We start from the raw sequence: 16,095 nt of genomic DNA, 5'->3' as shown, positions 1-16,095 counted from the left end.
AAGCAAAGGAAATCAGAATAATAGTGGATGATGGAGTTATAATTTATTTTTGTGAAAGATTTACCTTCAAACTCATAGGCTTAAAATTACTTGAATTCCTGCATACAAAATATTATCAATTGTATTTTTATGCTTTATATTGAGTTACACTTAGGAAAATATAACATTGTAAAGGTGGGAAAAAGTATTAAAATTAACTATATTAGGATATCTCTATTTAATACCTTGATTTTTACTTTCCTTGCCCTACTACCATAGGTAAGGAAAGTATTGCTTTCCAAAAAAAATTAAGGTACCCAAATTTCAAGTTTTCTATACGTTTCAAGGTCCCCTGAGTCCAAAAACAAGATTTTTGAGTGTTGGTCTGTGTGTGTGTGTGTGTGTGTGTGTGTGTGTGTGTATGTGTGTGTGTGTATGTGTGTATGTGTGTATGTCTGTGAACACGATAACTCATTCCTAATCAACCGATTGACTTGAAATTTCAAACTTAACGTCCTTATACCATGAGGACCCGACAATAAGAAATTCAATAAAATTCAATTCAAGATGGCGGAAAAAATGGCGGATAATTACTAAAAAACCATGTTTTTCACGGTTTTCGAAAACGGCTCTAACGATTTTCTTCAAATTTATACCATGGATAGCTATTTATAAGCCCTATCAACTGACATGAGTCTCATTTCTGGGAAAATTGCAGGAGCTCCGTAATATTTTTGTGAAAAATGGCGGATAATCACTAAAAAACCAAGTTATTCACGGTTTTCTCGAAAACGGCTCTAACGATTTTCTTCAAATTTATACCCTAGATAGCTATTTATAAGCCCTATCAACTGACTTGAGTCTCATTTCTTGGAAAATTGCAGGAGCTCCGTAATATTCTTGAGAAAAATGGCGGATAATCGCAAAATAAAAACATGTTTTCCACGATTTTCTCAAAAATGACTTGACCGATTTTTTTCAAATTCATATCCTGTATAGTTATATATCAGCTCTATAAACTAGCATGAGTTTCCTTCCTGAGAAACTAACAGGGGGTCCACCCCATTCTTGAGAAATTTACTTTGTAACCTCCTTCTCGTGCTTGAGGTAGGTGGGTAGAGCAGTTTATTCAAAAGAACACACGTCGATATTTTATTTGTAGAACAGCTGTTTGACAACTTTTAAAAAATCCTTAAATTTCATAATTCAAACAAAGGAAAATGTACTCTGAAAACAATAACAATAGTATAATCGTAGTTTTAATAAAATTATTATGCCGCCAATCGGCATAATGTTATTCCCCTAGATTATCCTCGTTTAAGAATGAGGCTTATAGATCAATGAGCAAGGAAAGTAGTGTGAGTGTACCACACCAGATTTTTTAGCCATGATTCAAAATGTTGACATAAAATTTAAAAAAAATCTTGCCCCCCCAAAAAATGTTGATGGCGCAAATTGCGCCATGCCCCCCCCCCCCCTTGTGGGCAACCCTGATGATAAGAAACTCATGAAAATACTTCAACAAAACATCACTACAATCCTTCAAAATACTAAATCACTGTATCAGTAATTCTTGCAAATTCATGTCTCCTCCTAATCATATTTCCACGCGTATCAAATTATATACATTTTATTACATTATCATTAGAAAATATCGCATCTAGGAGTGAAATCGTTGAGATAATTATTTTCCCCCCATCAATAACTATGTTCAATTCCGTTGGAATGAAAAATTTCAGAACAAAGACCAAAAGTCCTTCATATCACCATCATCGTTACTTCGGAGCATACCAAACAAACTAAACAATAGTTCACAATCGGAACGGTATGTTTTCACGTAATTCATACTGATCCTTTCCACTTTTCCCTATTCATATCCTATTATGCAATCCTCACTCTTATCCTCTGTTACTCTCTCGTTCCTCTATCTATCCAATAATTATTATTATTCATTCTGCTCCTTCTAGAAACTACAACCGCCAGGTTATTCGTTAGACCCTAACATGTACTTGAGAATATTGTTCTATCCGAAGATTCACGCTCAATAATTGTCAATCAATGCTCAATTGATGAACTCAATGAATTCAATAGAATACTTTGTCCATCCTTTTCATTCTACCAATGATGACAGTTCATAGTGATTCTCACGAGCAGAAACTCTATTGAAGGTGGGATAGTTCAACGAGGAGATGATATCTTTCAAAGCGATTAGTGGAGTAGGTGGAGGTGGGGGTTTAGGTGGACGTTGAGGTGATTGTAGAGGAAAAGGGAAGGAGGGAAAACCTAATTGGACAACTCAATGCAGGAGCGGTTTTTAATTTGCACTAATTGAATATCTATGCGCGACCGTCACACACCCGACATGGAAACCCGCAGTTAAGCGGTCGCCATTTTGAATGTGTTTTGTCAGCCGACTACCAATAATAAAAACCGGACGTCGACGTCTGTCCCAATTAACGGCGTCGTTTAACAAAAACGGCAACTCCAGCTTTCACTCTCAACTCAACCACTTTCTCTCACTCACTCCTTGTTTTTCACATTCTGCTCTCACTGGTTTCTCTCTCTTTTTTCGATAATCACTCTCGGTCTTCTTTGGCTTCGTTCTTTTCCAGTTGTCAACCCACTTCTTTCTCTTACTTCTACTTCCAAAGTATTGTATAATATCATAGGCACTCTCTAAATTCTGTAAGTTTTCTCTGAATTAGTTGTGAGTTCTCTCTGTGTATCCCCTACTCAAAAAAAAAAAAAAAACATTTTCCACAACTCTTGAATTGTTCCATTTATATTCAATATGGATCGCAAGAGAGTACCTACTAATGTGTTAGAGACAATTCTGGCGCTATCATAGTTCCACCACTATTCTGTTCCATAGTCCTATCTCTTGCAGTCGTTAACTATATCTATAATAATTATAAAGTAAAGAGCTGGCTTATGCACGTGCAGGATAGGAAAATTATGTTTGACGCATCTTCACGTCTGAACTACTGGACTAATAACTTGAAATTTTGCATATAGATTTTTTATTAACCAAGGATGGTTATAGGCCTATTTTCAATTATTCTTCAAAATTTTATTACGTCAGTTTTACAACAGATCCTTGCGAAGCACGGGTTCCTGCTAGTATACTTATAAAACTCGAATACCACTGACTTCTCACTGATAACGATTTGTGGGAAAATACTGTAGGCTACCATATGGATAGCAGTGATTGGAATACAGCTTCTTTATAGGCCCTAGGTGCTTACTAAGAAATAATATTCTCAGGATATTTTTCTACGTTGAGATAGTTCTAAAGGATTCAAAATAGACCATGAGCATTGATGAATTAATACAGTAATGTTGACAAAAGCCATATGATTTTTTTTCGAATTAGTTGAATGCTTTGTAATGCTAATATGATTTATGTTTGAAGTATGATGTAGGATAAAAGAAAAAGGGAGACTCACCAAAACATAAAATATGTTTCCAACTCTGACAAAAATCTTTGAGTGTTATTAATGCTAGGATTAACCAAGTTGCTCAAATAAAACCTGATAATGTTCAAAACATGCACTGGCTGACACTGGACTGGAGTAAATCACCCATATAGATGATTTTGTTTTGTCGATGGGATTACAAACCCGTGTTTATGTCCTAAATGGATTTGAGCCAGCCAGCATAAAGCCAGCATCTAGTCCAATTGACTACGGCCACTCCATATCATGTTTAAAATTCAACATACTTCTGTGCAACAGGGCATAATATGTGTTATTCGATCAGAAAAATAGGTGTAGTTTGTACTGTAATCTTGACTTACCTTACTTCAAAATAATTGAACATGTTTCGATTCTGCATGGTAGAGTATACATTTAAATCATTGTAATATAAAATAAAAAAACACTACAATTATTGCAGATTCACAATAAAAAGCATTTGGCTACTATATGAATCGATTCATTGAAGATGTCATTCCCATCAGAAGTTGTCAAATTTGATTTAAAAACTTCACTAAAAAAGGGTTTACAGAATAAATGAGTGAATCAGATCCCCTATAAAAAATGAGAGGCTATTCAAAATTTATTACAAATCACTCCTTCTAGTCGTGACCCCGGGTCCCAGGGACCCGGGCAATTTTTGTTTTAGTTATGATTACACTTCAGTTTGCTTTACTGTCTATTGTGACCCATGTAAATTCATGTCAGTAGACACTTAAACTTGATGTAGAGTGTTAGTGCTCTGTGATTTGTTGTTTTCGTGAAATGACGTTTCTGGGTCCCAGGGACCCAAGGGTCACGACTAACCTAACTTTTTTCGTTTTTTTTCGAATGCACATTTTTATGCAATAGTGATTGGATTCAAGCAGTCAATATGTTTATTTTGAACAGAGACTTCGAAGAATGTAAAAATTTACTTCTAGATCCCTATTTCAATGACATTAGTGATGCTAAAAATAAATTCATAGTTCAAGATGAGAATACTGACCCTGAGAGGGATGATAGTGGAACAAATGAACTTCAGGTGATCCCAGGAATACCAAACCTCCCCTAAAAGCTCCCCTAATACCTCAGCTGAGCCTGTGTACCAAATTTGAACATTTCCTCTCAATAAGTTCTTGCAAAATGTGAGAAAACGCAGATTTTGGGCATATCTCTGTATTTTGTTTCAAATCCGTTCTTAGTGCTCCTATAGATGGCCAACTGAGCAAACCTACCAAATTTGAACGTATTTGGTCCAGTAGATTTCTAGTTCTGTTGATTATGAGTGAGTGGGTGACTAAATCAGAGTCATTTCGCTTTCATATAGGCTATAGATATATTTATAATAATACCGTAGAATATGTAAAAATTGTATTTTTGAAAATTTGAATACCTAGATTATTATCTACTTACTGCTCATTACTGACGACCGTTCAGTTGTATTATGTGTCGTGTTGGCATTACACATTCATTCAACGGATGACACAACTAAACAGTGAGTTAACTATAAGTTATTTATATTTTCAAGTTTTCAAAAATAGCTTGTAATATGAAGTCTCATTTGTTTTGATAGCAGGGGATGGATTCATCAGATGAAGAGATATTTGAGAATTATGAAGAGGGAGCATTGTTGAGTACAAGAATATTGAGAGAAAGGATTGAAATGCTCCACTCCTATGATGATGAAGAATTTGTTTAGAGATTTCGACTTTCAAAAATGACGTGTCTATTTATAAGTAGTAAAATGGAAAAGAAGTGAAATCAAATACAAATAGGAACCTCCCATTATCCCCGATAAATAGACTGTTAGTGACTCTGAGATTTTTTGCTACAGGGACGTTTCAAATGGTATCTGGAGACCTTGTGGGAGTCAACAAATCTACTATAAGTAGAATTGTGGCTCTAGTGACCGAAGTTCTTATCCCTCATTTGAAGGACCTCATCAAATTCCCCACTGACGATAATGAACTTTTGAAAATAAAAAGTGAATTTGCAAAAACTAGGGGGTCTCCTGGGGTGTTGGGGGCGATAGACTGCACCCACATCCCTATAAAATCACCAGGTGAGCCAAATGCTGAACTTTCCAGGAATAGGAAAGGATGGTTTTCCATCAATGTGCAGGCTGTATGTACTGCATCATTAAAATTTTCAAATGTGGTGGCACGCTGGCATGGCTCCTGCCATGATAGCACAATATTAACAAATAGCCGATTATGGGCTCAACTTCAAACTGGAGAGATCAAGAGGGGCTATTTGTTGGGAGATAGAGGGTATGCTTGCAGTCAACATCTCCTAACACCAGTGATTAACCCTGAAGACCCGGCAAAAGTCCTGTATAACAAATCACATATTCAAACATGAAATTGTATCGAAAGAGCATTTGGCGTGGTGAAAAGAAGATTCCCATGCCTATCGAGTAGGTTAAGGGTAAAATTGCCAACTGCATTGAGGTGCATAGTCATTTGCTTCTGCCTCCATAACCTTATTTTGGAAAGAAGAGAGGTTGATGCTCCTGATGATGCAGCTGTCATCCAATATCTACGACATTTTCCGGAGGTCGATGCTGCACTCAATCAACAGGAAAATTCTGCACTGGCCACAAGAACTATAGTATCATAGACACAGTTTTCTAGATTAATTTTCTCACCGCACACTAAGAAAGTTTACTTGTATAATTTTTTTTCGTATTTTTTGGCAACATTGTACTACTTGAGTCAATCAACTGAAATCCTCCTTGGTTCTGGAGCTGTCTGGTTTTTCGATCAGCCCATTATTTATTTTCACTTCATTCTCTCGGATCGTTTGACTTTCTGCATCAGTAATTACAGTCTCCCTGTGCATTTTTGGCAAATTGAAGATGTGCGTTTTAAGTGAATGGTTTATTCTCCCTTTATTAATGGCATCCTCAACTTCTAAGCCTATTTTTTGAAGATTCTATTTTAGTTCATCAACATACTTGCCACATTTTCTCTTTTTCAAATAACGCATTACAAGCTGATTCAGAACTCGATTCTCAGACATTCCAATTCTGGAAAAATGAGAAATTCTTTGTTTTTTCATTATACTAAGGATGGGCTCTACTTCCTTATAGACTGTCTCAATGGTTGCAATTCTCCAGACTCCATTCTTTGGATAACTTTTATTCAAAATGGTACTTACGGTACCTATAGACCGTCACTCTGTTTTGCTCACCTGATCTGTCACACTCTGCTGTTTGTTCGGTAGGCTGTTAAAAGTGTCTGGGGTGACGCTAGACCCCCGCGCCAGTAAATGTGTTAATTTTTGTGAGTTATTTTATTCATAATTAATTATCATTGAAAGTGGAAGTGCTATTTATTTCATATCTTATATTGTGTTTTGAAGTTTTCAAAATGAATTTACAAGAGTTGAATGAAGCCAGAATCAAGCGATATCTGTTGAAGATGTGAGTGATGATGAAGACATTCTCATTGAGCCAGAATCAGAAGAGGACCATATCAGTGCTTCTGACCATGATACTAATACTTCTTTCGATGACTCTGATGCTGATCCTACTTATGTGCCAGATGAACCTCCAGATATTGGGTATGAAATGGAAATTGAAGATGTGAATGAAGATATAGTGGATGAATTGAATATCATTCAAGAAGAACAAACAGTTTCTACAGCCAGTGATGTTTTTGTACCAAATTCAGTAAGTGCAGTGATAGAAGCAGTTGTTGAAGGGCTTGGGGGACAAGAAGATACTGAAGTCAGTTCCAGGAATAGAAATATACCAGTAATGCTTAGTAAAGACAAACTTGTTTGTTGGAAAAAAAAACTGTGTGCCTCGTAATGTTCGTACAAGAAGTGTAAATCTTGTGAGAACCCTGCCAGGGCCTATAAACAATGCAAAACTAGTGAAAACGCCTCTTGAGTGTTTGAAACTTTTTATTAGTGATGAAATTATTGATATAATAACAATAAATACTAATATTTCATCAACACAAGAGCTGATAACTACAAGAGGGAAAGAGCTTGCTGTACCACAGACAACACTGAGATCACTGCTCTTCTCGGACTGCTCATCCTAGCAGGATCTTTCCGTGCAGGTCATCGAAATTTGAAAGACTTATTCAGTCAGGATGGTTTTGGGATGGAAACATTTTATGGAACAATGAGCTTTGAAAGATTCAATTTCTTATTGCAATGTATACGCTTTGACGACATCAATTCAAGGAATGAACGACGCAATGTTGATAAATTTGCTGCCTTTAGGGAGGTGTTTGAAATTTTTGTTCGAAACTGTGAGGAGAACTTCACGCTTGGTTGTTCCACTACAATTGATGAGCAACTTGTCCCATTCAGGGGCAAAAAACGACCTATGTAGGAACAATACGAAAAGACAAAGGAGAACTACCACTCGAGATGACTAGAAAACAATGAGAGCCGCTCAGCAGCATATTTGGATTTCAAGATTCAGTGACAATTGTATCTTATGCTCCCAAAAGAAACAGGAGTGTTGTGCTCATCTCCAGTATGCACTACGACAACAACATTGACCCTGAAGAGCAACAAAAACCAGAAATAGTAACCTATTACAACAGCACGAAGTCAGGAGTTGATGTAGTAGATGAGAAGTGTGGCACGTATTCTACCTCGAGAAGATGCAGACGATGGCCTCTAGTTCTATTCTACAGGCTTCTAGACATGCTGGAATTAATTCTCAAGTGGTATCATGTGCAACAATGCTGACATCAATCAACCAAGAAGATTATTTTTGAAAGAAATTGGATTAGCTACGGTAAGACCACAGGCAGCTAAGCGATCCACCATAGCTTGCATTCCAAAACATCTACGAGACTCTGCCAAAAGATTAGCAAGTACCAATGGAAGAAGGGAACACCAACAGAGCAAATGTGAAAGGAAAGAAATTAAGATGTGTTATCTGTCCGAGAAGTAGAGACATAAAAACAAGTTCTTCATGTTCAAAATGCTGTCAGCCAATGTGTGTCAATCACATGAAAAACGTTTGCGAGGAGTGCCTCATCTCCAGAATTAGTCAGAATAAGCCTTTTCATGCAGAAACATAACATGAAAGTCAATTATTTTCGTCTAATATACAATAAAAATTTACTAAAATTTGAATTTGTAGTAATATGCTGATCAATGTGTATTTTGAATCACTCTACATAGTTGGAATAAAGGTAAATTCAAGTAAATAAAATAAGCAACTATCATCAAAATACAAGGAATAGTATTTTTTCTAGTGATTTTCATTGTTTCTCAGTAAGGATCGACAGTTAGATAAATATTATCATATCATTTGATTTTTTTTTTAATTTTTACTAAAAAACACTACATTTTCATCTCAAAATTGTAAGAACTTTCAAAGATATGCAATAAATATTGATAATTCTCATATTTATACACTTCATTTATAGTGAAACCATTCAAAACACTCCTAGGAATAAGATAACCAACTTAGTTTGACAAAAAAGTTTTTTAATATTTAGTTAAAAAAAAAAAATGATGGGGGTCTAGCAGACCCCCGCACCAGTAGTAGTGTCAGAAAAAACTGCGCCAGTGCTTAAGGGTTAATAGACATATTTGATTCAGTGATAGAGATATTGATGAATTCATCTCAACCAAATAACAGCCTAATAACAACCAAATAATATACCTAATAACATCCTGTATCAGAATCAAAGGAGAGATAATGCAAAGGTAAACCAAATCAGAGGTAACTCATTTTCAGAAAAGAGGCTCCCAAAGATCTGGATGACAATAAATCTGTGGTTACAGAGAAACCTATCATTAGAATGTTTTCTAGTTAGGTAAAACCTTTCCATCTTATGATGTTATGGACAGTTCTAAAACTTTCATTTACTTTTTAATTCATTAGTTTAACAGTTCTTTCGCACTTTATTTACACTGATCTTCTACACTCCAATTACACTGTTATTTTACACACTATTTACACTGTTCTTTCACACTTTATTTACACTGCTCTTTCACACTCTTATCACACTGTTATTCCACACATTATTTAGCAGTGATCACACTTGTTCTTTTTTAACACCGCTCTTGCACAATAGCCAGCTAAATACGTAAGTACTGGAACATTGTCTTCAATATTTGCAAAGTCCTCTTCTTCAAAGACAAGGTCTTCAAAACTTTTTGGAATTGATCCACTCACTGATTGATCTAAAGGATCATTTGTACTATTCAATACCTCTTCACTCAATTCAACTTGAATATTGCCAAATTTGCTGGATTTCAATGTTAGTGGAAGTAGATTTTGCAGTCGAATTTTTGATTCCACCTCAAATACCTGACGTAACGAGATCAGGTATTGTGATCCTGCCATTGTTCTATACTTTCCAAAACGTGCTTCTAGTGCATCTGTTTGAATTTTTCCAGGAAGAATATAATTGAAATTAAGCTCATTGATGCAATAATTTGTCAATTCTAGAAGAGCGTGAGTGGTGTGACTTAATGCTTCATGTGTCTCTTTTGTCAATTTGTTTTTTTGAAGATTTTTTTGCTTCCAAACGTCAAGCCAATCTAGAAACTTTTCCAGAAACTTGAAATTTTCTTGATGAGGAGCAAGAGGCATTTGTAAGTCATCTTTGAAACGTATGTCTTTGAACATAGTTTTAACATTCACAATTCTCCACCACTTCGAAATGAACTTGATGAAGTCTGCTGTTGAATCACAGTGCTCAATTGAATGTAATCTTCCAATGGCCAACAACCCTTCAACCACATGCTCATTGAAAACATTAAGAACAAATTTTACACACTGCCTTTCAAAGTTCGTGGGTGAAAGTGTCTTCATTGACAATGTGTGTGCAAATTTTATGACATTTGCTGATTTGTTCTCAATATCATAAACTTTTTTCAAACAACCAAATGAAGCACTAACTAAATTTACTGTGTCCTCATTACTTTCTATTTCTGGATATTTGATTGTTTGTTCAGTATCCTTTTGATTGATCCAGTTGTTTCTTATGCATTTCAAAATATGCACAGTGTCAAATAAATAGAAAAGTGGCTTCCTATTGTCACTAGGATGTGGATACACAATACTCAAATTAGGAGGATTACTGAATAATGACATAGCTTTGCGATTGATTGCATTGTTGTCACTTATTACACATATTACATTGAAACCTATTTCTTGTAGGCCAACAGTAACTTTTTTTATGTGATAAAATAATGTTTCTGCTTTGATAGTTCTCACTGGTAGAATAAAAATCACTTCTCTGAAAGAAGAACATAGGCTCTGAATCATAAAGACATGTGCTGAACTTGCCATGTCTTGACTATAGTAAGCATGGCCCAAAATTCCTCCTCCAGTGTAGTCAAGATACGGCTTGATATGAATTTCATCAATCATTAATGAAACAGTCAGATCATTCTTATTCAATAGATTGAATTTGCGCTTGGCAAAACTGAGAAAGTTTTTATCCGTTAGCTCTATACTTGGATTTGAATTGTGAACCAAGCATAGATTGTGAAGTGTATTCGGATGAGGTAATGTGATTATGCCCGAACTTCTCAAGTATCTGTAAGCATGAGATGAAATGCTATGGAAAATACTGCATAAAACGGTGAACTCTGTTGAGTAACGGTTGGAAAACTTATTTGTATTTAAAAGATTTAATTGTTCCTTAATAAACTTCAATTTTTCCGAGTTGGAGGCAAATTCCAATTCCTCAATTTGGCTCAGACACCCATCAATTGTGCTGAATAAATCACTTTTATTTGGCCTCCCATTAGAGCTTTGAATGAATTTGGTAAATGAATGCAATGTTTCAATCAAATCGTTGATGTCATTCACATCACGCGGATAGTTTACATTGTTCATTGCTTTTAATTCGACTTGCCCCACAAATAACGAAAACTGTAAATTTGAATTCACCATGGCTGAAAGTACAATGTTAGGCACAGGCACAGCTTCAACAATCAAGAAGAGAACACTGTCTGGTTTTTTCACGACACTCCATTCACTTGGTACTTCAACTCTCACTGAATCCACTAAATTTGATAATTCAATAAAACTTTTAAATTTGAATTCATCATCGTATTTCTTCTTTGATTGCAAACTTTTCTGAATTGCTTGATTCAACTGATAGTTTTCTTGACGCTCTCTTCTCTCTTCAGCACTTTCTCTTGAAGAATATTTAGTTGACCAATGTTTTGGGCAATTGGGAAAGAATCTGGGAATTGCACCTTCTTTCAACTTGACTCTATTGAGTTTGGCTTCCAGATTTTCTCCATGCTCGTTGTATGCTCTTACTACTTTGATGATATCCCTATCATCAAAGTGCTTTTCACATACCTGAAACAAATGTGCAACTTTATTAAACCTGTCAAGAAAAGGTCCTCCATTTCTCTCCTCTCATCCCTGCTCTCCACTGATCAACAAATTTATGAATTAGGATGAAAAATTTCTCAACACATCTAGCCTACTTTAATATTCTTACAAAAATAGATATTTTAACTGATAAACATTTTTCAAATAATAACTGAATAAACATAATTAGTTGAGAAACTATAGAGTAATTCTGCATAAAATGCAGACATATTGAAGATTTTCGGAAAAAAAATTTCCAAAAAAATAAAAACACGCTTGTCTGTTATGATAAACTTATGATGAATTTTGATTTTTTCAAAGTAGCTATGCTATGCTTATTAATGAATGTCTGTTTTGCAGCCTTTACAGGAAAACTTGAGGCAATTAAAATTAAAATATGATAACTTACCTTTGAAGATTTTGTAGGATTAAAGTTCTTCCTTCTTATCGCTTGTATCCATTTTCTTTTTAAAGTTTCATCTTTCGGAAAAGAAAATACAGAAACTTTTGAAGTCTTCTGATAATTCCCGCGACAGTTGGGTACACAACAACAGAATCCCATGATTTAAAACTCCATTCACCATTACTTTCCACAGACAAATATTAGATTTATGATAAACAAACTATATTTATTGAAATAATAGACCGTGAAAATAGAATTCGTAATACAAATTTCGATGGTTACCGAATCAGATGTAATAACAAGTATCAGCGCTCTTATTTCGCTTGCCTACCGCCAGTAGATCAGTGATCTACATGTAATGACGTCATAGTTCATTGGAGCTCCAGTTGTGGGGCCTGATGTAGTAGTAGGTATTGGTTTTGCTCACCTGATCTGTCTTACTCTCATATCTGATTTGAAAAAGAGTTTCACACGTATAAAGCGCTTCTGGACGGACTGCACTATAATTGTGGCGAATTTTCAATTTTATAGATAGACATTTTTCATTGTGAATATTCCAAGTAAGATGTTGGGCTCTTTTCATTCTCATTATTCGGTTCTGCCATGTTTGGTTCTCTTTCAATCTGCAGTGAATAATTTCTCCCAAGTACTTGAAATGTTCAACCACTTCTAATTATTTATTTTTGACTTTGATCTTGTTTACACAGAGATGATCTATTGCCATAATTTCAGTTTTCTCATACAATATGTTCAAACCAATCTTCTGTTAAATTAGTTCAAGACTCTCAATCTGTGATTTCACTTGTATAATATGATAGGTACCACACAAATTCTTTTAGAATACCAATTGTGATAAAAGGATAATAATTATCAATTATTATGATAACACTCCATGATAATAATATTATCATTATCCTTTTGTCTTCTTTGATGACATGACTGGTTTCGAGTATACATTCCTTCATTCCAATATATTCTTCTCAAGATTACGGTACTAACACATGGAATATCAATATTTATTTATTTCGAAATAATAATCAATTTGAGCACTTCATCATGGGATGAATAACCGAAACCGGTAATGTCATCTGGGAGAATAGAAGGGTACTGATGATTCCATATATATAATAAAACTATCAAGTAGCCCTTTAGAAATAAATGAGATTCTTTATATTTGTATTTATTTTTATAATATAGCTATATAATAAAATTATTCTATCGTTTTCAATGAATACATTTTGTTGAGAACCAAAACATTAATAATACTTACAAGAAACACAAAGAATGATATAACTTACCATAACTGAAGATATTAAGCTATTTCACAAACCATCCATCCAATTAACATTAACATAATTTACATTCTTTCATACTCTTTTTGTTTTATTTTAACCTCTATTTCTTCTAATTCTAAAGTTTTTTTTTCTTAAATCTGTAGTTCCAACTCTTGTTTTTCCCTCATCATTTCAATTTTGAGTTCGTTTATGTCAACTTTCCCTCTCGCGTAGTCCTTCAAATCTTCGTACCTTTTTTTCTTTTGTTTTGTTCCTAAACCTCCACTTTGAGTTTTTCGTTCAAGATTATTGTTTTCCACTGTAACGGAAGGCTGAATTATAATTTCCTCCTCGCCAATATCAATCACCCCTACTGACGCTTCAGTATCTTGAACCTGTAGAAATGTAATAATTATTTATCAACAATTGTGATCCAAAGTACTAGTTGGGAAAATAGAGTTTAACGACAAGAAAATCGTGACAAAAGCATCAAACTGCTGAAATTAGAATTTATTAGCGCTGTACTTTGTAGAATACCATTCAATCGTTTATTTGTGCGTTTTTGTATAAAATGATGAATACACTTTGGAGCCAATGAGTGCATTCATGCACTGTTATTATGTTTTCCATGGAAGCGCTCATTATTGTGGAATGTACTTATGTACTTATATACCTCATCTGTACTAGTAGCTGCCTGAGCATCCATGCTAATAGTCTCGATTTATTTTTGGTGATAACCATCGTCACTATCACCATAGTTTTTCATGGGAAAGAATTGTGGCACAAAATCAATGCCACAAATCTCTCCCCTTCATCATCCAGGCTTTTTTTGAAAGTGCCTCCCCCTGTTTTGTAGAACTCCACCTGAAAACATAGACAGCTTGTAATGTCAAGAATTCTAACAGCAGGCCTCCTACATGTTGATTGCTTAGAGTGGTGCTATTGTTCATTACAGTGATCCTTAAACCACTTCACAATACAACATATACTGTATTATTCAATTATTGTATTTTTGCTAATAACCATGCGTGTATTTACATAAGATGAGGAAATAATTTCGATTCAGTTCAATTTGGTTATTTATATAGGTAAATGAATATCTGTCTGTAGTTTTCTGCTCGTAAGCAGATCCTTCTATATGGCAGCAGCCCTCCACTCTCTTCTATTCGCTGCCAGTCGCTTCGTTGCATAGTAGCTCATCTCCTCCTTGATGTCTTCTTCTCCCTCTTCCTCTTCTTCCCTGAATGGTCCCCTCCATGGCATCCACCAACAAGCATTGCCGTCTCATCCAATGTCCCAGCCATCTCCTCTTTCTTCCCTTTATCACATCCAGCAGACTCCTTGTTTCCCCAACCCTCCTCAACACCTCCTCGTTTGTAACTTTATCCCTCCAACTGATCCCCTCCATCCTTCTCCATATCCACATTTCCAATGCCTCAAGCCTACTCTTATTCTCCTTTCTCAGCGTCCAAGTTTCTGCACCATACAGTGCCACACTCCAAACATAGCACTTTATTAGCCTTTTCCTTAGTGTCTTGTTCAGTTGGCTACAAAGAATTCTCTTTTTCTTCTTGAATGCTGTTTTTGCCATAGCAATTCTTACTTTGATTTCTTTGTTGCATTTGAATATAGGAACTGCAATAATCACAGAATAATCCAATATATTTTGATTCGACTGATTGAAATGTGAGACATTTAAGATTGTGTGACATTTAAGATTAAATAAGTCAACTTTTATTTTGTTAAATTTGGTCATTTATATATGGTTAACAATGTAGAAAAAGGTAGCCTATAATTTTTAGAAAATAGTTCAAATCTCACGAAGTATACGGTATCTGATAAAGTGACAATAAATAATGAATTCTATAATAATAATAGTTACTGAATATATTGTTCAGAATTACAGAATTAATATCGCCAGATGAATGCTAATTTATTTTTAAGAGTTCAACTCGATGACTACTTTCCACATGTACTAGAATTATTGAGATATTCTTGTAACCTTTAAGCTATCTGGGATGTTGAAAAAAAAATCAACATTTTTTTCCAATACTTTAAACTTAGAAATCAGAATGTTTCATTAGAATAATTTATTCGATCAATTACAAAAAATGTTGAGTTATGACTATTTATTTTTATTTAAAGTATAATAATTTTCACTATTTTCCTTGGCTTCGTGATTCCCCTGAATGAAAGCTTGCGTCAAAAGGCCAGACTCCCGCGATTAGATTTGGGAAATACAACAGTAGGCCTATAGACTAACAGTATAGTAACCTTGTATCTAATTCCTGAATTTGAACTATACCACATTATTGTTAAACAATGAACGTGAATTGTAAAGATTGTAAAATATGAAGGGTGTCATGAAATAATATGTAACACTTTATGAAGTTTGGAAATGGGAAAGCTACAGAATTATGGAAATTTAATTTGATTTTTGCAACAAGAAAATATACCTCGATAATATAAATAGCTTATAAGGGTAGACGAACCATAAGCTGACACCCCTCCCAGTAGCTGACACACTTTCTTATTATTCTTATTTTGAATCAAATATTGATAATTTCAACGACTAAAACCTTTCGGAATGATTCTGTAGTACATATTTTATAATATTTTCTAACTGTGACACATGCTGAACATTACTTTTGGCGGCGAATTTCT

General features: G+C 34.8%; 2 protein-coding genes across 2 annotated transcripts in view; both read left to right on the top strand.

Moving 5' to 3' along the window:
* LOC111052577 (zwei Ig domain protein zig-8) overlaps positions 1-16,095 on the top strand; it is a 475,708-nt gene that overhangs the window by 274,644 nt on the left and 184,969 nt on the right. The gene's annotated exons all lie outside the window — the stretch shown is intronic.
* Positions 4,909-6,022, top strand: LOC120349931 (putative nuclease HARBI1). Its single transcript, XM_039421499.1, has one exon. It carries the CDS (start codon positions 5,280-5,282, stop codon positions 5,793-5,795), a length of 516 nt encoding a protein of 171 aa, XP_039277433.1. The 5' UTR covers positions 4,909-5,279; the 3' UTR covers positions 5,796-6,022.

Source organism: Nilaparvata lugens, chromosome 2 (assembly GCF_014356525.2).
Source record: "Nilaparvata lugens isolate BPH chromosome 2, ASM1435652v1, whole genome shotgun sequence".
NCBI lineage: Eukaryota > Metazoa > Arthropoda > Insecta > Hemiptera > Delphacidae > Nilaparvata > Nilaparvata lugens.
This window is presented reverse-complemented; position numbering and strand designations above follow the sequence as displayed.